General features: G+C 25.1%; 3 protein-coding genes across 4 annotated transcripts; all 3 read right to left on the reverse strand.

Annotated features, from left to right (window-relative positions):
- Positions 1–58: 58 nt before the first annotated feature.
- Positions 59–1,709, reverse strand: OCT59_029144 (uncharacterized protein; the record flags this gene model as incomplete). The annotated part of the gene is made up of 2 exons (XM_066141788.1): positions 59–1,386; positions 1,456–1,709. The coding sequence occupies 2 exons, from the start codon at positions 1,707–1,709 to the stop codon at positions 171–173; spliced, it is 1,470 nt and encodes a 489-aa protein (XP_065994514.1). The 3' UTR covers positions 59–170.
- A 1,784-nt stretch (positions 1,710–3,493) lies between these two features.
- On the reverse strand, positions 3,494–5,011 carry OCT59_029145 (uncharacterized protein; the record flags this gene model as incomplete). 2 transcript variants are annotated; one of them, XM_066141799.1, is made up of 2 exons in its annotated part: positions 3,494–4,688; positions 4,758–5,011. In XM_066141799.1, 2 exons carry the CDS (start codon positions 5,009–5,011, stop codon positions 3,494–3,496), a joined length of 1,449 nt encoding a protein of 482 aa, XP_065994515.1. The 2 variants fall into 2 exon arrangements, with proteins under 2 accessions (XP_065994515.1, XP_065994516.1); XM_066141800.1 differs by lacking the exon at positions 4,758–5,011 and having other exon boundaries at positions 3,494–3,965; positions 4,043–4,065.
- Positions 5,012–7,440: 2,429 nt separating this feature from the next.
- On the reverse strand, positions 7,441–8,961 carry OCT59_029146 (uncharacterized protein; the record flags this gene model as incomplete). Its single annotated transcript, XM_066141810.1, has 3 exons — positions 7,441–8,348; positions 8,508–8,641; positions 8,714–8,961. 3 exons carry the CDS (start codon positions 8,959–8,961, stop codon positions 7,441–7,443), a joined length of 1,290 nt encoding a protein of 429 aa, XP_065994517.1.
- Between the last annotated feature and the right edge of the window lie 3,388 nt (positions 8,962–12,349).

Consider the following 12,349-nt stretch of genomic DNA (forward strand, 5'->3'; position numbering starts at 1 on the left):
CATTTCAGACGTGCTTCAAAGTGTAACATTGTAAAATCGATTTTAAGTAACTTTCACATGAATTTAACTTCGGAGTCATCCTTTTTATTTATTTATAATTTATTAAATTAGAATGTTTAGACTAATTCTAATTTTTACCTTAACGGTTTAACTAAATACATTTTATAATATTAATGGTCTCTTTCTAAAATTTGAAATACTTCATAATCATCTATCAAAAATTTGTCTTCCGTATCTCTTATCTTTTTTTCATAACTTTGTTGTTTACATCGAATAAAATCATAATTTTTATTATCATCTTCATCTTCATCATCATCATATTCTGCATAAATGTCAATATCATCATCAAATGTGGGACCAGCATTGCGTTCATAGAATAAAGCTTGACTATAATTTTTTACATAACTTAAAATTGGATCTTTGAAATTATCCTTACTTTTAAAAGAAAATATAAAACTATCTTTGATTTCAAAATATTTACCACATCCATCAGGTGATTTCCATACTGTTGGATTATATCCTCCAATAATTTCTTCCATTCCTTTTACTTTAATTAATGTTAAAGTACAAGGTATATTATCACATAATTCATGAAACTTTCTAGGCGTAAATCCATCTCTACTTCCCCTTAATAATAATTCAAATTTGTATGGCAAATAAAATTCTCTTGTATAAGAAAATTTACTTTTGATATCAATTTTATCAATCCATCTAGAAATTAAAGCTATGATGTTTAAATTAACAATTTTTGAATCAATGATTCCATCAATATTTCTATATCTTGGAAGTAAAATATTATCATTTGGTTTACTATTGGAATCCAAATAAGAACATATCAATTCTTCATAAAGCTGATCGTTTAAAATTTTTTTATATGGACGAATTTTTTGTACAAATTCATCAGAAGACAAACTGAAAAATCTAATTAAAGGTAAACAATGTTGTAAAGTATTTTTCATTATTTTGAAGTCATCATCTGACCAAGTTGTAGGATCCGGAAGAAGTGTAGGATTTTTTTCAAGACCCCATTTTAATACATGATCCCAAACTTCAACTTCTTTCATTTGTAAATCATCTCTTTTTATAAGTGAAACCAAAGATTTTTCAGAAAGTGAAGTAAAATCAAATGACTTGAATACTTTATGAGGAGATTTAGTCATGCAATTTGTACAAAAATTTTGAAGTTCTAATAATGAATTACGCTGAATCCCTGTTTGATAAACAAGTCCAAAATGTTGTTCCATCCATTCAACTTTATTTTCAATTAAATATTTTTGTAAATAATCAACTAGTTCTTGAAGATGAAGTTCATCAGCAGCAGACAAAATTTTTAAAATTTCTGAAGGTTCTTGTTCATTTAAAGAAATGATACCACCATAAATATATCTATATTACATAAAATTTACATTAAGTCAAAACATTAACGAACTTTCAGTTATTGTAAATATAACTTACTTTAAAATAATCTGAAAAATCTCTGGAGATATATTTGAAAGCTTAATGTGAGTTAAGACACCATTATCGCTTTTTTTATTGGAAGCCAAAATTCTTCGTAAAAATGGAGAACGGTAACACAAGATAATCATATGTGCACGAAATATCTTTACATTTGGATCTTCACCAACTTCGATAGTAATATCATAATATTCGTCATCTTTCAAAATTTCAATAAAATTTTGGCTTAAACTTGAAAAAAATTGCTTGGACATTTTTAGCAAGTGCAAAGTGAACGAATAAAGAGAAAAATTTTTTTTTTCAAAATTGTGCATCAATTTAATGTTGGACGATAATGATCAGCTGACAAACTGATTTCCATATTTGCAAATTAGACTTACCTTTGTCAAATGTTTAAAATCACGTGCAAGTTTGTCGCATGACGACCGTGACGTTTTGCACATTTGTGCAAACACTTCCGTTTCTTAGTAAAATATAAAAGCAATTCGGCTTTTTATATGAAATGTACATAGTGGATAAGAGGTCTTTTACAAGCACTGCAAGTATAAAATAATTTCTTTAGTTAGTCATTTGTCAAAACTTAATAGGTTGTATACTTATTATGAAAATTATATTGATTCAATGTAATTTTTGAAGAAGAATAGTTTTATAAAAAAACAAAAATTTCTATAATAGTGGTGTCGAAACATACTAATAATTTTTTAAAACATATTTTGTACATTTAAATTAAATGTTCTAATGTTCTCAATTTTTTTAATATTAACCTGAAAAATTCCGGTTTTTAATAATAGAATATAAAAGGAGTTTTGTACCTTATATATTTTTACACCTTTCTGATAATAAAATATAAAGGATACTTTATATCTCATGATATATATATATATATTCTCCTTATCTTTTCTAATAATAAAATATCAAAGAAATTATATCTCATCCTTCATAATAATAAGCAAGCTATTAAAATTTTTTATCCCATGGATTAAACGAATATATGGGTGAGGTACTACGTTAAACAAACAATCACGTTGGAACGGCCTTAATCTGATTAAACACCGTTCTGATTAACGTCACTAATATTCACGTGAAATTGCATGCAAGCTAATATGTCTAGTGACATTTATTTACAGTAAACACACTTGAAATTGTCACAATGGCTGCTCGAGTTATTTATGAAGTTGATTAATTAAAGTTAAGTTGATAGTAATATAATAAAGAATATTTTAAAGAATTTTAAAAGCACTAATGATGATATTAACTTAGGAAAACCAAATTTAATATTATTTTATGAATAAGAAATTTCTTTATTTGTTAAAATGAAAAGAAAGAACTGACAGAAAGCGTTGAATTTATTGATCACTTTTTAAAATCTATAATAAACAATTTTTATCTCGACTTTTCATGAAGTAATTATAGTGATATTTTATTTATTAACAAATTTTTGGACTTTAATTATACTAATTATATGCACATCGTCTAATATTTCGAACAAATACTTTTTTGTAAAAATCTTATAAAATTTATTCATTAACCAAAAGCTAAAATTTTATTAACCACGTTTATTTAGTATGGTGTACAGCTGAAAATTTCCAATAAAGACCTAGTGATACCATTTCTATAAGCTCAGCTACAAATCATTTTTAAGTAGTTTAAATTCTAATTTTGAAGTTACATAAATGACTATGAGTCCCATATATAAAAAATCTATTTTTTTTTATTTATAATCTATAATTTGAAATGTTTAGACTAATTCCACTAATCCAATTTTTATTTTAACTAAATAAATTTAATTCGTTCTCCGTGAGTCAACTGCAAAAATTCATACATGATTTCGATATCCGGCCTAAGTAATGCTCTTCATGTTAACCCATTCAACTCCAACATATTTTAATACATAATATTCATCCCAAAGTTTCAAATAATTTGTTTTCTTAAAATAAATTTCTCCCATAATTTTTTTTTCTTTCATTTGACGCCACGCCAGATTCTCATTTTCTGCAGATCCTTTGCGGATCACGAATTAAAATAATATCTTACAATATTAATGATCTCTTTTTAAAATTTGGAATACTTCATAATCATCTATCAAAAATTTGTCTTCTGTATCTCTTATCTTTTTTTCATAACTTTGTTGTTTACATCGAATAAAATTATAATTTTTATTATCATATCCATCTTCCACATAAATGTCAAGATCATCATCAAATGTGGGACCATAATTAGAACAAAAGTACAAAGCTTTATTATGATCTTTTATATAACTTAAAATTGAATCTTTGAAGTTATCTTTACTTTTAAAAGAAAATATAAAACTATCTTTAGCTTTACTATAGTCACCAACTGATTTCCATACTGATGGATTACATCCTCCAATAATTTCTTCCGTTCCTTTCACTTTAATAAATGTTACAGTAAAAAATTTATTATCACATAATTTATGAAACCTTTCAGGAGTAAATCCATTTTGACTTCCTCTTAATAATAATTTAAATTTGTATGGTAAATAAAATTCCCTTGTATAAGAAAATTTACTATTAACATCAATTTTATCAATCCATCTAGAAATTAAAGCTATGATGTTTAAATTAACAATTTTTGAATCAATGATTCCATCAATATTTCTAAATCGAGGAAGTAAAATAGTATTATCATTTGGTTCACTATTAGGATTTAAATATGACTCTAATAACTCTTCATAAAGTTGACATTTTAAAAGTTTTTTATAAGGTCGAACTTTTTGAAAGAAATCTTCCGAAGATAAACTGAAAAATCTAATTAAGGGTAAACATTGTTGTAAAGTACTTTTCATCATTTTGAAATCATCATCTGACCAAGTTGTAGGATCCGAAAGAAGTGTATGATTTTTCTCAAGGCCCCATTTTAATACATGATCCCAAACTTCAACTTCTTTCATTTGTAAATCATCTCTTTTAATGAGGGAAACCAAAGATGTTTCAGAAAGTGAAATAAAATCAAATGATTTGAATACTTTATGAGGAGATTTAGTCATGTAATTTGTACAAAAATTTTGAAGTTCTAATAGCGAATTACGCTGAATCCCTGTTTGATAAACAAGTCCAAAATGTTGTTCCATCCATTCAACTTTATTTTCAATTAAATATTTTTGTAAATAATCTACTAGTTCTTGAAGATGAAGTTCATCAGCAGCAGACAAAATTTTTAAAGTTTCTGAAGGTTCTTGTTCATTTAAAGAAATGATACCACCATAAATAAATCTATATTACATAAAATTTACGTTAAGTTAAAACATTAACGAACTTTCAGTTATTGTAAATATAACTTACTTTAAAATAATCTGAAAAATTTCTGGAGATATATTTGATAGCTTAATGTGAGCTAACACACTGGTATCATTTTTTTTGTTGGAAGCCAATGTTCTTCGTAAAAATTGAGAACGGTAACACAAGATAATCATATGTGCACGAAATATTTTTACATTAGGGTCTTCTCCAACTTCGATAGTAACATCATAATATTCATCATCTTTCAAAATTTCAATAAAATTTTGACTTAAACTTGAAAAAAATTGCGTGGACATTTTTTACAATTGCGAAAGTAAGAAAATAAAGAGAAAAAAATTTTTTCAAAATTGTGCATCAATTTAATTTAATGTTGGACGATGATGAATTGATGATCAGCTGACAAACTGATTTCCATATTTGTAAATTAGACTTACTATTTTAATACTTTGTACTTAAGATATTTTTAATTTACAATGTTTAAAAGTTTATTTTATTTTTATTTTTTATTTTTATACAGTATGTTTACAAGTTTATTAGTTTAGAGTGTAATAACATAGTTATCACTAATAAGATCACATGCGAAGTTTGTCCTGTTCGCACGCGATGACGTTTTGCATATTTTGTACGAATAAATATTTGCATTACGAATTTTACAACTCCTAGTAAAGTATAAAAGCAATTCGGCTCTATTTTATGAGAAAGAGCATATAGTGGATAAGCGATCACTGCAAATATAAAAATCATTCATACTTAAATAGTCATTTGTCAAAACTTAATTGATTGCATGATAAAAAAAATTATAATGATTCAATATAACTTTGGAAGGAGAATGATTTTATAAAAAAAAACAAGAGAAAAGTAAAAAAACTGCCAAAAAAATTCCGGTAACGTGAATTGGTGAATTTTATCAATCAAATTTATTTTGTACAACTGAACATTTATCTTTGGAAAAAAATTTTCACAGTTTTTTTAGTCAAGAAAAAAAAAAGTAAAAAATATAATTTTTAATAAAAAAGAAAATACAAAGGAATTTTATTTAAATATTTTTATGATCCTTCTCACTATAGAATTTATTCTATTAAAATAAGCTGAATAAATTATTTCATTATTTAGAAATTTAACTACAAATCTTTATATTATTCACTATCCCTATAAAAAATAAGTGTCCAGAAATTGTCCAGAAATTGTCCGGAAAATTTGTCTAAATAATTGTCCGGAAAATGTCCAGAAAATGCCAGGTACCATGTCCAGAAATTGTTCCGAAAACACACTCGTTTCCGGACACTCATTTTGTCCAGAATTTGTCCGGAAATTGACCTGAAATATTTTTTCATAAAATTTGGCACAAAAAGATGATCAACAGGTGACCATCATTATAATTGCTTTTAACTTAAAGTTTTATATCATAGATATATAGTATTTTTGCCTGCTCAGCAAATTTAATTAGTATGACAAAGAAGGTTATGAATGTCAGTCTTGTGCTTTTTGCATTTTTCTACAAAATTAATTTATCCTTTTTTGGAAGTAGCGTCCAGAATTTGTCCAGAATTTTTTCATGTCCGGAATTTGTCCAGCTCAAATTATCTGAATTTTTACTATGTCCGGAATTTGTCCAGGTTTATCCGTCCGGAATTTGTCCAAAATTTTATACTGGACAAATTCTGGATATATTCTGGACAAAGTCCGGATATGTCAAAATTTTAGGTATCAAATTTGTAGCAGAAAATAGACATTTTCCGGACAATTTCTGGACATGCCAGATTTATTCTGGACAATTTCCGGACATTTTCGTAGACATTTTCTGGACATTTATTTTTTATAGGGTATATAATTTAATAATTATAAAAAAAATTTTTATAATGTCAAAAAAAAGACTTCTTTAAAACTTGATAGTTCACTTTTATATTCCAAATGTTGCAAAAAGTTTTTCAATAAATTTATATTTAATTTATAAAGAACGCATTTTTATTTTCGTAATAAAATAGAATAAAAAAAAGAAATAAAATATAAAATATAATAAATTATAGTAAAAAAGAATAATATGAATTCACGCCAAAATACTAAAATACTAAGGAAAAATATTATTCCATTGCGATCGATATCTACTATTTTTAGATTAGTAGTACAAAGTCACGATTCTTTGGTACTTTTTCCACCCATGTGATTTTGTGGTGCATCAGTTTCGTTTACAGTGATATTTTGCTTGAATATTAAGAAAATTATATTCTCATATTTTTAACAAGTTTCAATAAAAAGTTTCATAATTAAAATACAATACATATTATCTAAATAAATATAAAAACGCGTATCACCTAAATATAAAAAATGCATAACGCGTCTTAATATTGTTACAAAATATAATTATACCTCATAAATATGTAAGATAACTCAATAAAATAAATGTCTAGAGTAGTTCTATAGTTCTGTAGTTTTAAACAATTTCACTTAGTCTTCGTTCAAAGTAACAAAACTATGCTATAAATATTTGTATAAAAATATAGTAGTTAAAAATATGCTAGTAATTCAATAAATAAATTTTATAAGAAAAAATAGAAAAGGGATAAAAGCGACAAAAAAAGTCAATGAGGCTGATGCGTCACAAAAATCATGTGGAAAAAGTGTGATACTGAGATTTAGTCCTTCGGACAATAATTAACCAATAAAGTACCTAGTGATGTACATTTCTAAGTTCACAATACCTTATAATATTATTAAATCATCATTATCAGATTAAAATTTGAAATACTTCATAATCTTTTATCGAAAATTTGTCTTCTGTATCTCTTATCTTTTTTTCATAACTTTGTTGTTTACATCGAATAAAATTATATTTTTTATTACTACTGTTCATATTATTATTTCCACTTTTCGCATAAATGTCAAGATCATCATCAAATGTGGGACCATGATTAGAGTTATAGTATAAAGCTTGATCATAATCTTTTACATAACTTAAAATTGGATCTTTGAAGTTATCCTTATTTTTAAAAGAAAATATAAAGCTATCTTTGGCTTTACCATAGTTACCAGCTGATTTCCATACTGATGGATTATATCCTCCAATAATTTCTTCTGTTCCTTTTATTTTAATAAATGTTACAGTACAAAGTTTATCATCACATAATTTGTGAAACTTTTTAGGCGTAAATCCATCTCGACTTCCCCTTAATAGTAATTTAAATTTATATGGCAAATAAAACTCTCTTGTAAATGAAAAATTACTATTAATAGTATCTTTTTTATCAATCCATCTTGAAACTAAAGAAACAATATTTAAATTTACAATTGTTGAATCAATGATTCCATCAATGTTTCTATATCTTGGAAGCAAAATATTATCGTTTGGTTTACTATTGGAACTCATATGAGAATTAATTAATTCGTCGTAAAGTTGATCACCTAAAAGCTTTTTATATGGATCGATTTTTTGTACAAGTTCATCAGAAGATAAACTGAAAAATCTAATGGAAGGTAAATAATGTTGTAAAGTATTTTTCATCCTTTGGAAGTCATTATCAGACCAAGTCTTAGGGTCCGGTAGAAGTGTATGATTCTTTTCAAGACCCCATTTTAATACATATTCCCAAATTTCAACTTCTTTCATTTGTAAATCATCTCTTCTTATGAGTTGAACTAAAGATTTTTCAGGAAGTGAGGTAAAATCAAATGATTTAAATACTTTTTTAGGAGATTTAGCCATTAAATCTGTACAAAATTTCTGAAGTCTCGATAAAGAATTAGATTGAAAACTTGTTCTATGTGTAAGTTCAAAATGTCGTTCCATCCATTCACATTTATCTTCAATTAAATATTCTTGTAAATCATCAGCTAGTTCTTTAAGATGAAGTGCATCAGCAGCAGACAAAATTTTCAAAATTTCTGAAGGTTCTTGCTCGTTTAATGGAATAATACCACCATAAATATATCTATATTACATAAATTTACGTCAAGTTAAAATATTATCAAACTTTATTGAAAATATAACAAATATAACTTACGTTAAAATAATCCAAAAGATTTCTGGTGAGATATTTGGCAATTTAAAGAGACCATTATCGACATTTTTTTTGTTGGAAGCCAAAGCTGTTCGTAAAAATGGAGAACGGTAACACAGGATAACCATATGTGCACGAAATATTTTCATATTTGTATCTTTGCCAACTTCAATATTAATATCAGAATATTCGTCATCATTCAAAATTTCAATGTAATTTTTACTTAGACTTGGAAAAAATTGCTTGGACATTTTAGCAAGTATGAAAGTTGGCGAGGAAATTGAAATTTTTTTTAAAAGTTGCGAACCAGGACCCGAGATATATAAATACTGTAGGTAATGAGAGATCGGCACTAATTTACTGTAAGCTCTACGCATCTTTTCAGGGCCAGAACTACGTAATACCACCTGGAATTATACAAAAAAGGATGGATCTACACATTAATTTTGTATGACTATAAAGTATTGTTACCTTTTTATGTATTGCTCTGGATCTTTGTGAACCAATTTAATGTTGAATGGACAAACTGAAACTTTGTCTTCAAACGGTCAAATTATAATTCCGATTTACACTATATCATATATATTATTTTAATGTATAAAATATAAAAACAATTCGGCTTTATATATGAAACGGTACAACGTATCTTTTATCTTACAGGGGTTTTGGGTTTTTTTAAAAGATCTGCAAATATAAAAATATTTTGCACTTTAAACTTTATATTTACCAATTTAGCTTGAATAAATATTTACGTTTGATTCCTTGAAAGGATTGTTCAGTAGTCGTTATATGAGTTTTACTAATCTAATTGATATTATTTAAATTCAAAACGTTATAATTTTTTTTCTTATTTTTTTAACATATGTATTTATCTATTTTATTAATAAGGTGCTTATCTAATTTTTATTATATAAATTTTTTGTACAATAATATAATATTAAAATAATAATGGTTCGGCAAACGTTAACAATATCACGTGATATTACAATATCATGGGAGTGCAAAAAAATCAGTTGTTGACTTAATTTGGCTAGTAATTCTTACTTTTATTTAAACACAATTTCACAATTTCGTAAAACGTTTAAAATTTTATCAAAATGTTAAATCTTTTAAATCTTTTAAATGAAAAAATTATTCAAATTATCAAATATTTTCAACAATGATGAAAAAAAAATTTTTTAAAAGAATTTTTTAAGAAATTTTTATCAAAAAAATTATTGATATAAATAATTTTAATAAAATTTTAAAAAAAATTTTAATCGAGTGGATAAAGAATAATTATAAAAAAAAGGTTAAAAAAATTTTTAGAATTAATGAAAATCATAAAGAAAATGAATTTTTGATTTTTCTAGTATAATTGGGAATTTTTTTTTTTATCAATATGGTATTGATTGTGATATTAATAATAAAGTTAAATTATTAGAATTATATTTATTAGTTATTAATAATGAAAAATTTTTAAAACAAAATTCTACACATATTGATAATGAATGTGATATATTATAAAATATTTGATATTATTATTGGAAAGTATTTGTTATCATTTTTTTATTATAAAGATATTATTTTAGATACGATAAAATTTTAGTAAAGCGAAGCTACAATTAATTATTTAAAATATGTTAGAAGAGGTGATCCAATTGCTCGGATGCTGTTATCAATCCCTATAAAAAATTTTTCAGAAAAATGATCACGTGTCTGTGTTTCTTCGGAATAAAAAACTAGAAAAATGATCATTTATCGGAGTTTTTTCCAGAATTTTTTTATAGGGAATATGGTGAAGAGATAGAACAAGATTACTTTAAAGCATTTGAGTGGTATTATAAATCAGCCAAAAATGGTTCTGCTGAAGGTCAGTGTAATTTGGGTCATTGTTATTATAATTGATTTTGAATAGCACAAGATTATAAAAAATCATTTAAATGTTATTTAAAAAATGCTGAATCAGGAAGTGCAGATATTGCTATGCATATGGTGAAGGGATATCACAAGATTACGATATGGCGTTTAAATGGTACACTCAATCATCTATTGATGGATGTAATTAATACAATTTAGCATATATATTATTATTAGTATGATAAAGAAACTGAAATAAATATTGAAAAAGCCATCATTTGGTATAAAAAAGCTTCAGATAACGGAATGAAGTATGCAAAATATTGAATTAAATAAAATTTTCACCAACTATTTAAACGAAAATTATTCAAATCAAAATTATAAGAAATTGTGATATTACAAAATTTAAAAAACATAATGACTTATTGTTCTGTAACTCAATTCAAGTAATTCTCTAATTTCTGAAGGAAGAAACAAATCTCTTTCTAACAACTCAAAAATTTCCTTAACTCACGCATCTATCTATAGTTATAAATATCTATACATAATCTCTAGCTGTATATAAAAATATTGTTTATTTAATAAGATCTATATAATAAAGCGAAATAAGAATCAGTAGTTATTACTTGATAGTAATATAGTCAATACTTAATATAAATAATTAAACTTAGTTTGCCTTTTAAAATAACGTTAAACTTTACAATCTAAAATATTGGCAAGAACTTTGTTGATAAATATTTCAGTCAAGTATTCCAGTTAAATAAGTTAAAATCGCTAGTAATCTCTAGTAAAACATGACGGAAATGAAAAAAAATTGTAAAAGTAATACAGGTAGTGGCTTATATCGATTAAAATATTTTACATAGTCACGTGAAACATGATGGTTCATTAGCACAGTTGCAAGTTTTCTGTATTTTATTATAATTGATCGACTAGGCGGAGTTTCAACCAACAGCGATAATATATTTGCAAACAATATTTTTGCTATATAAAATTTTTAATGTCATGTAAAATTATGTGACATGATCGGCATTTGCTAGATGTTTCTAAAGGTAGGTAGTGTGGATTGGTGTGGGTTTGTGGGTTTGATTCTGATGAATGATATTTCTTTTTTTAATTTTGGTTTTCGAAACAATTTCGTACTTCAAGTAATGTCTTCAATAAAAGTGAAAAAATAAATAATTATGAAGCTGATCTATCATTTCTAATATTTCTAAAGGTAGGTGATTTCTGATAAGGAACAAATAATAAGAATAATTTAAACCAAGCAAATATTGTAGTTTATTTTGTTAGATATTAATGCTAATCTATATTTTACTTTCTCATACTTAATTTATAAATGAAATTAATTGTGCAATATCATATGCTTTTAGAATTTCGTGATATTTGCGATTGTATTTTTAATATCATTTATTTTAATATATTTTTATATATAAATTTCTTTTAAATAAAAATAAAAATAAAACAAGTTTATATAATCATAACTAAAAAATTAACTAAAAAATAGGAATTGAGTAAAAATTAAACTCTTTGTTCAACATAATGCAATTGAAAATTTTACGACCGATCAATTTAGTGATGTTGAAACCTAAATTAAATTATATATCTATTTCTAAAACTTAACAATATAACAATCTAATCCAGTCTTATTAGAATGTAGTTTGGCATATTAGAGCGTTTTTTTCCTTAAATCTGAATTTGTTGATTTGAGATTATTTTGTTTAATTCATTTTTTTTATTATTTAGCGAAGTGACACTATAATAAAGCATTTTAATAATTACATACTTATACTGTAATTT

The sequence above is a fragment of the Rhizophagus irregularis genome, chromosome 9, assembly GCF_026210795.1.
Source record: "Rhizophagus irregularis chromosome 9, complete sequence".
In the NCBI taxonomy this organism is placed as follows: domain Eukaryota; kingdom Fungi; phylum Glomeromycota; class Glomeromycetes; order Glomerales; family Glomeraceae; genus Rhizophagus; species Rhizophagus irregularis.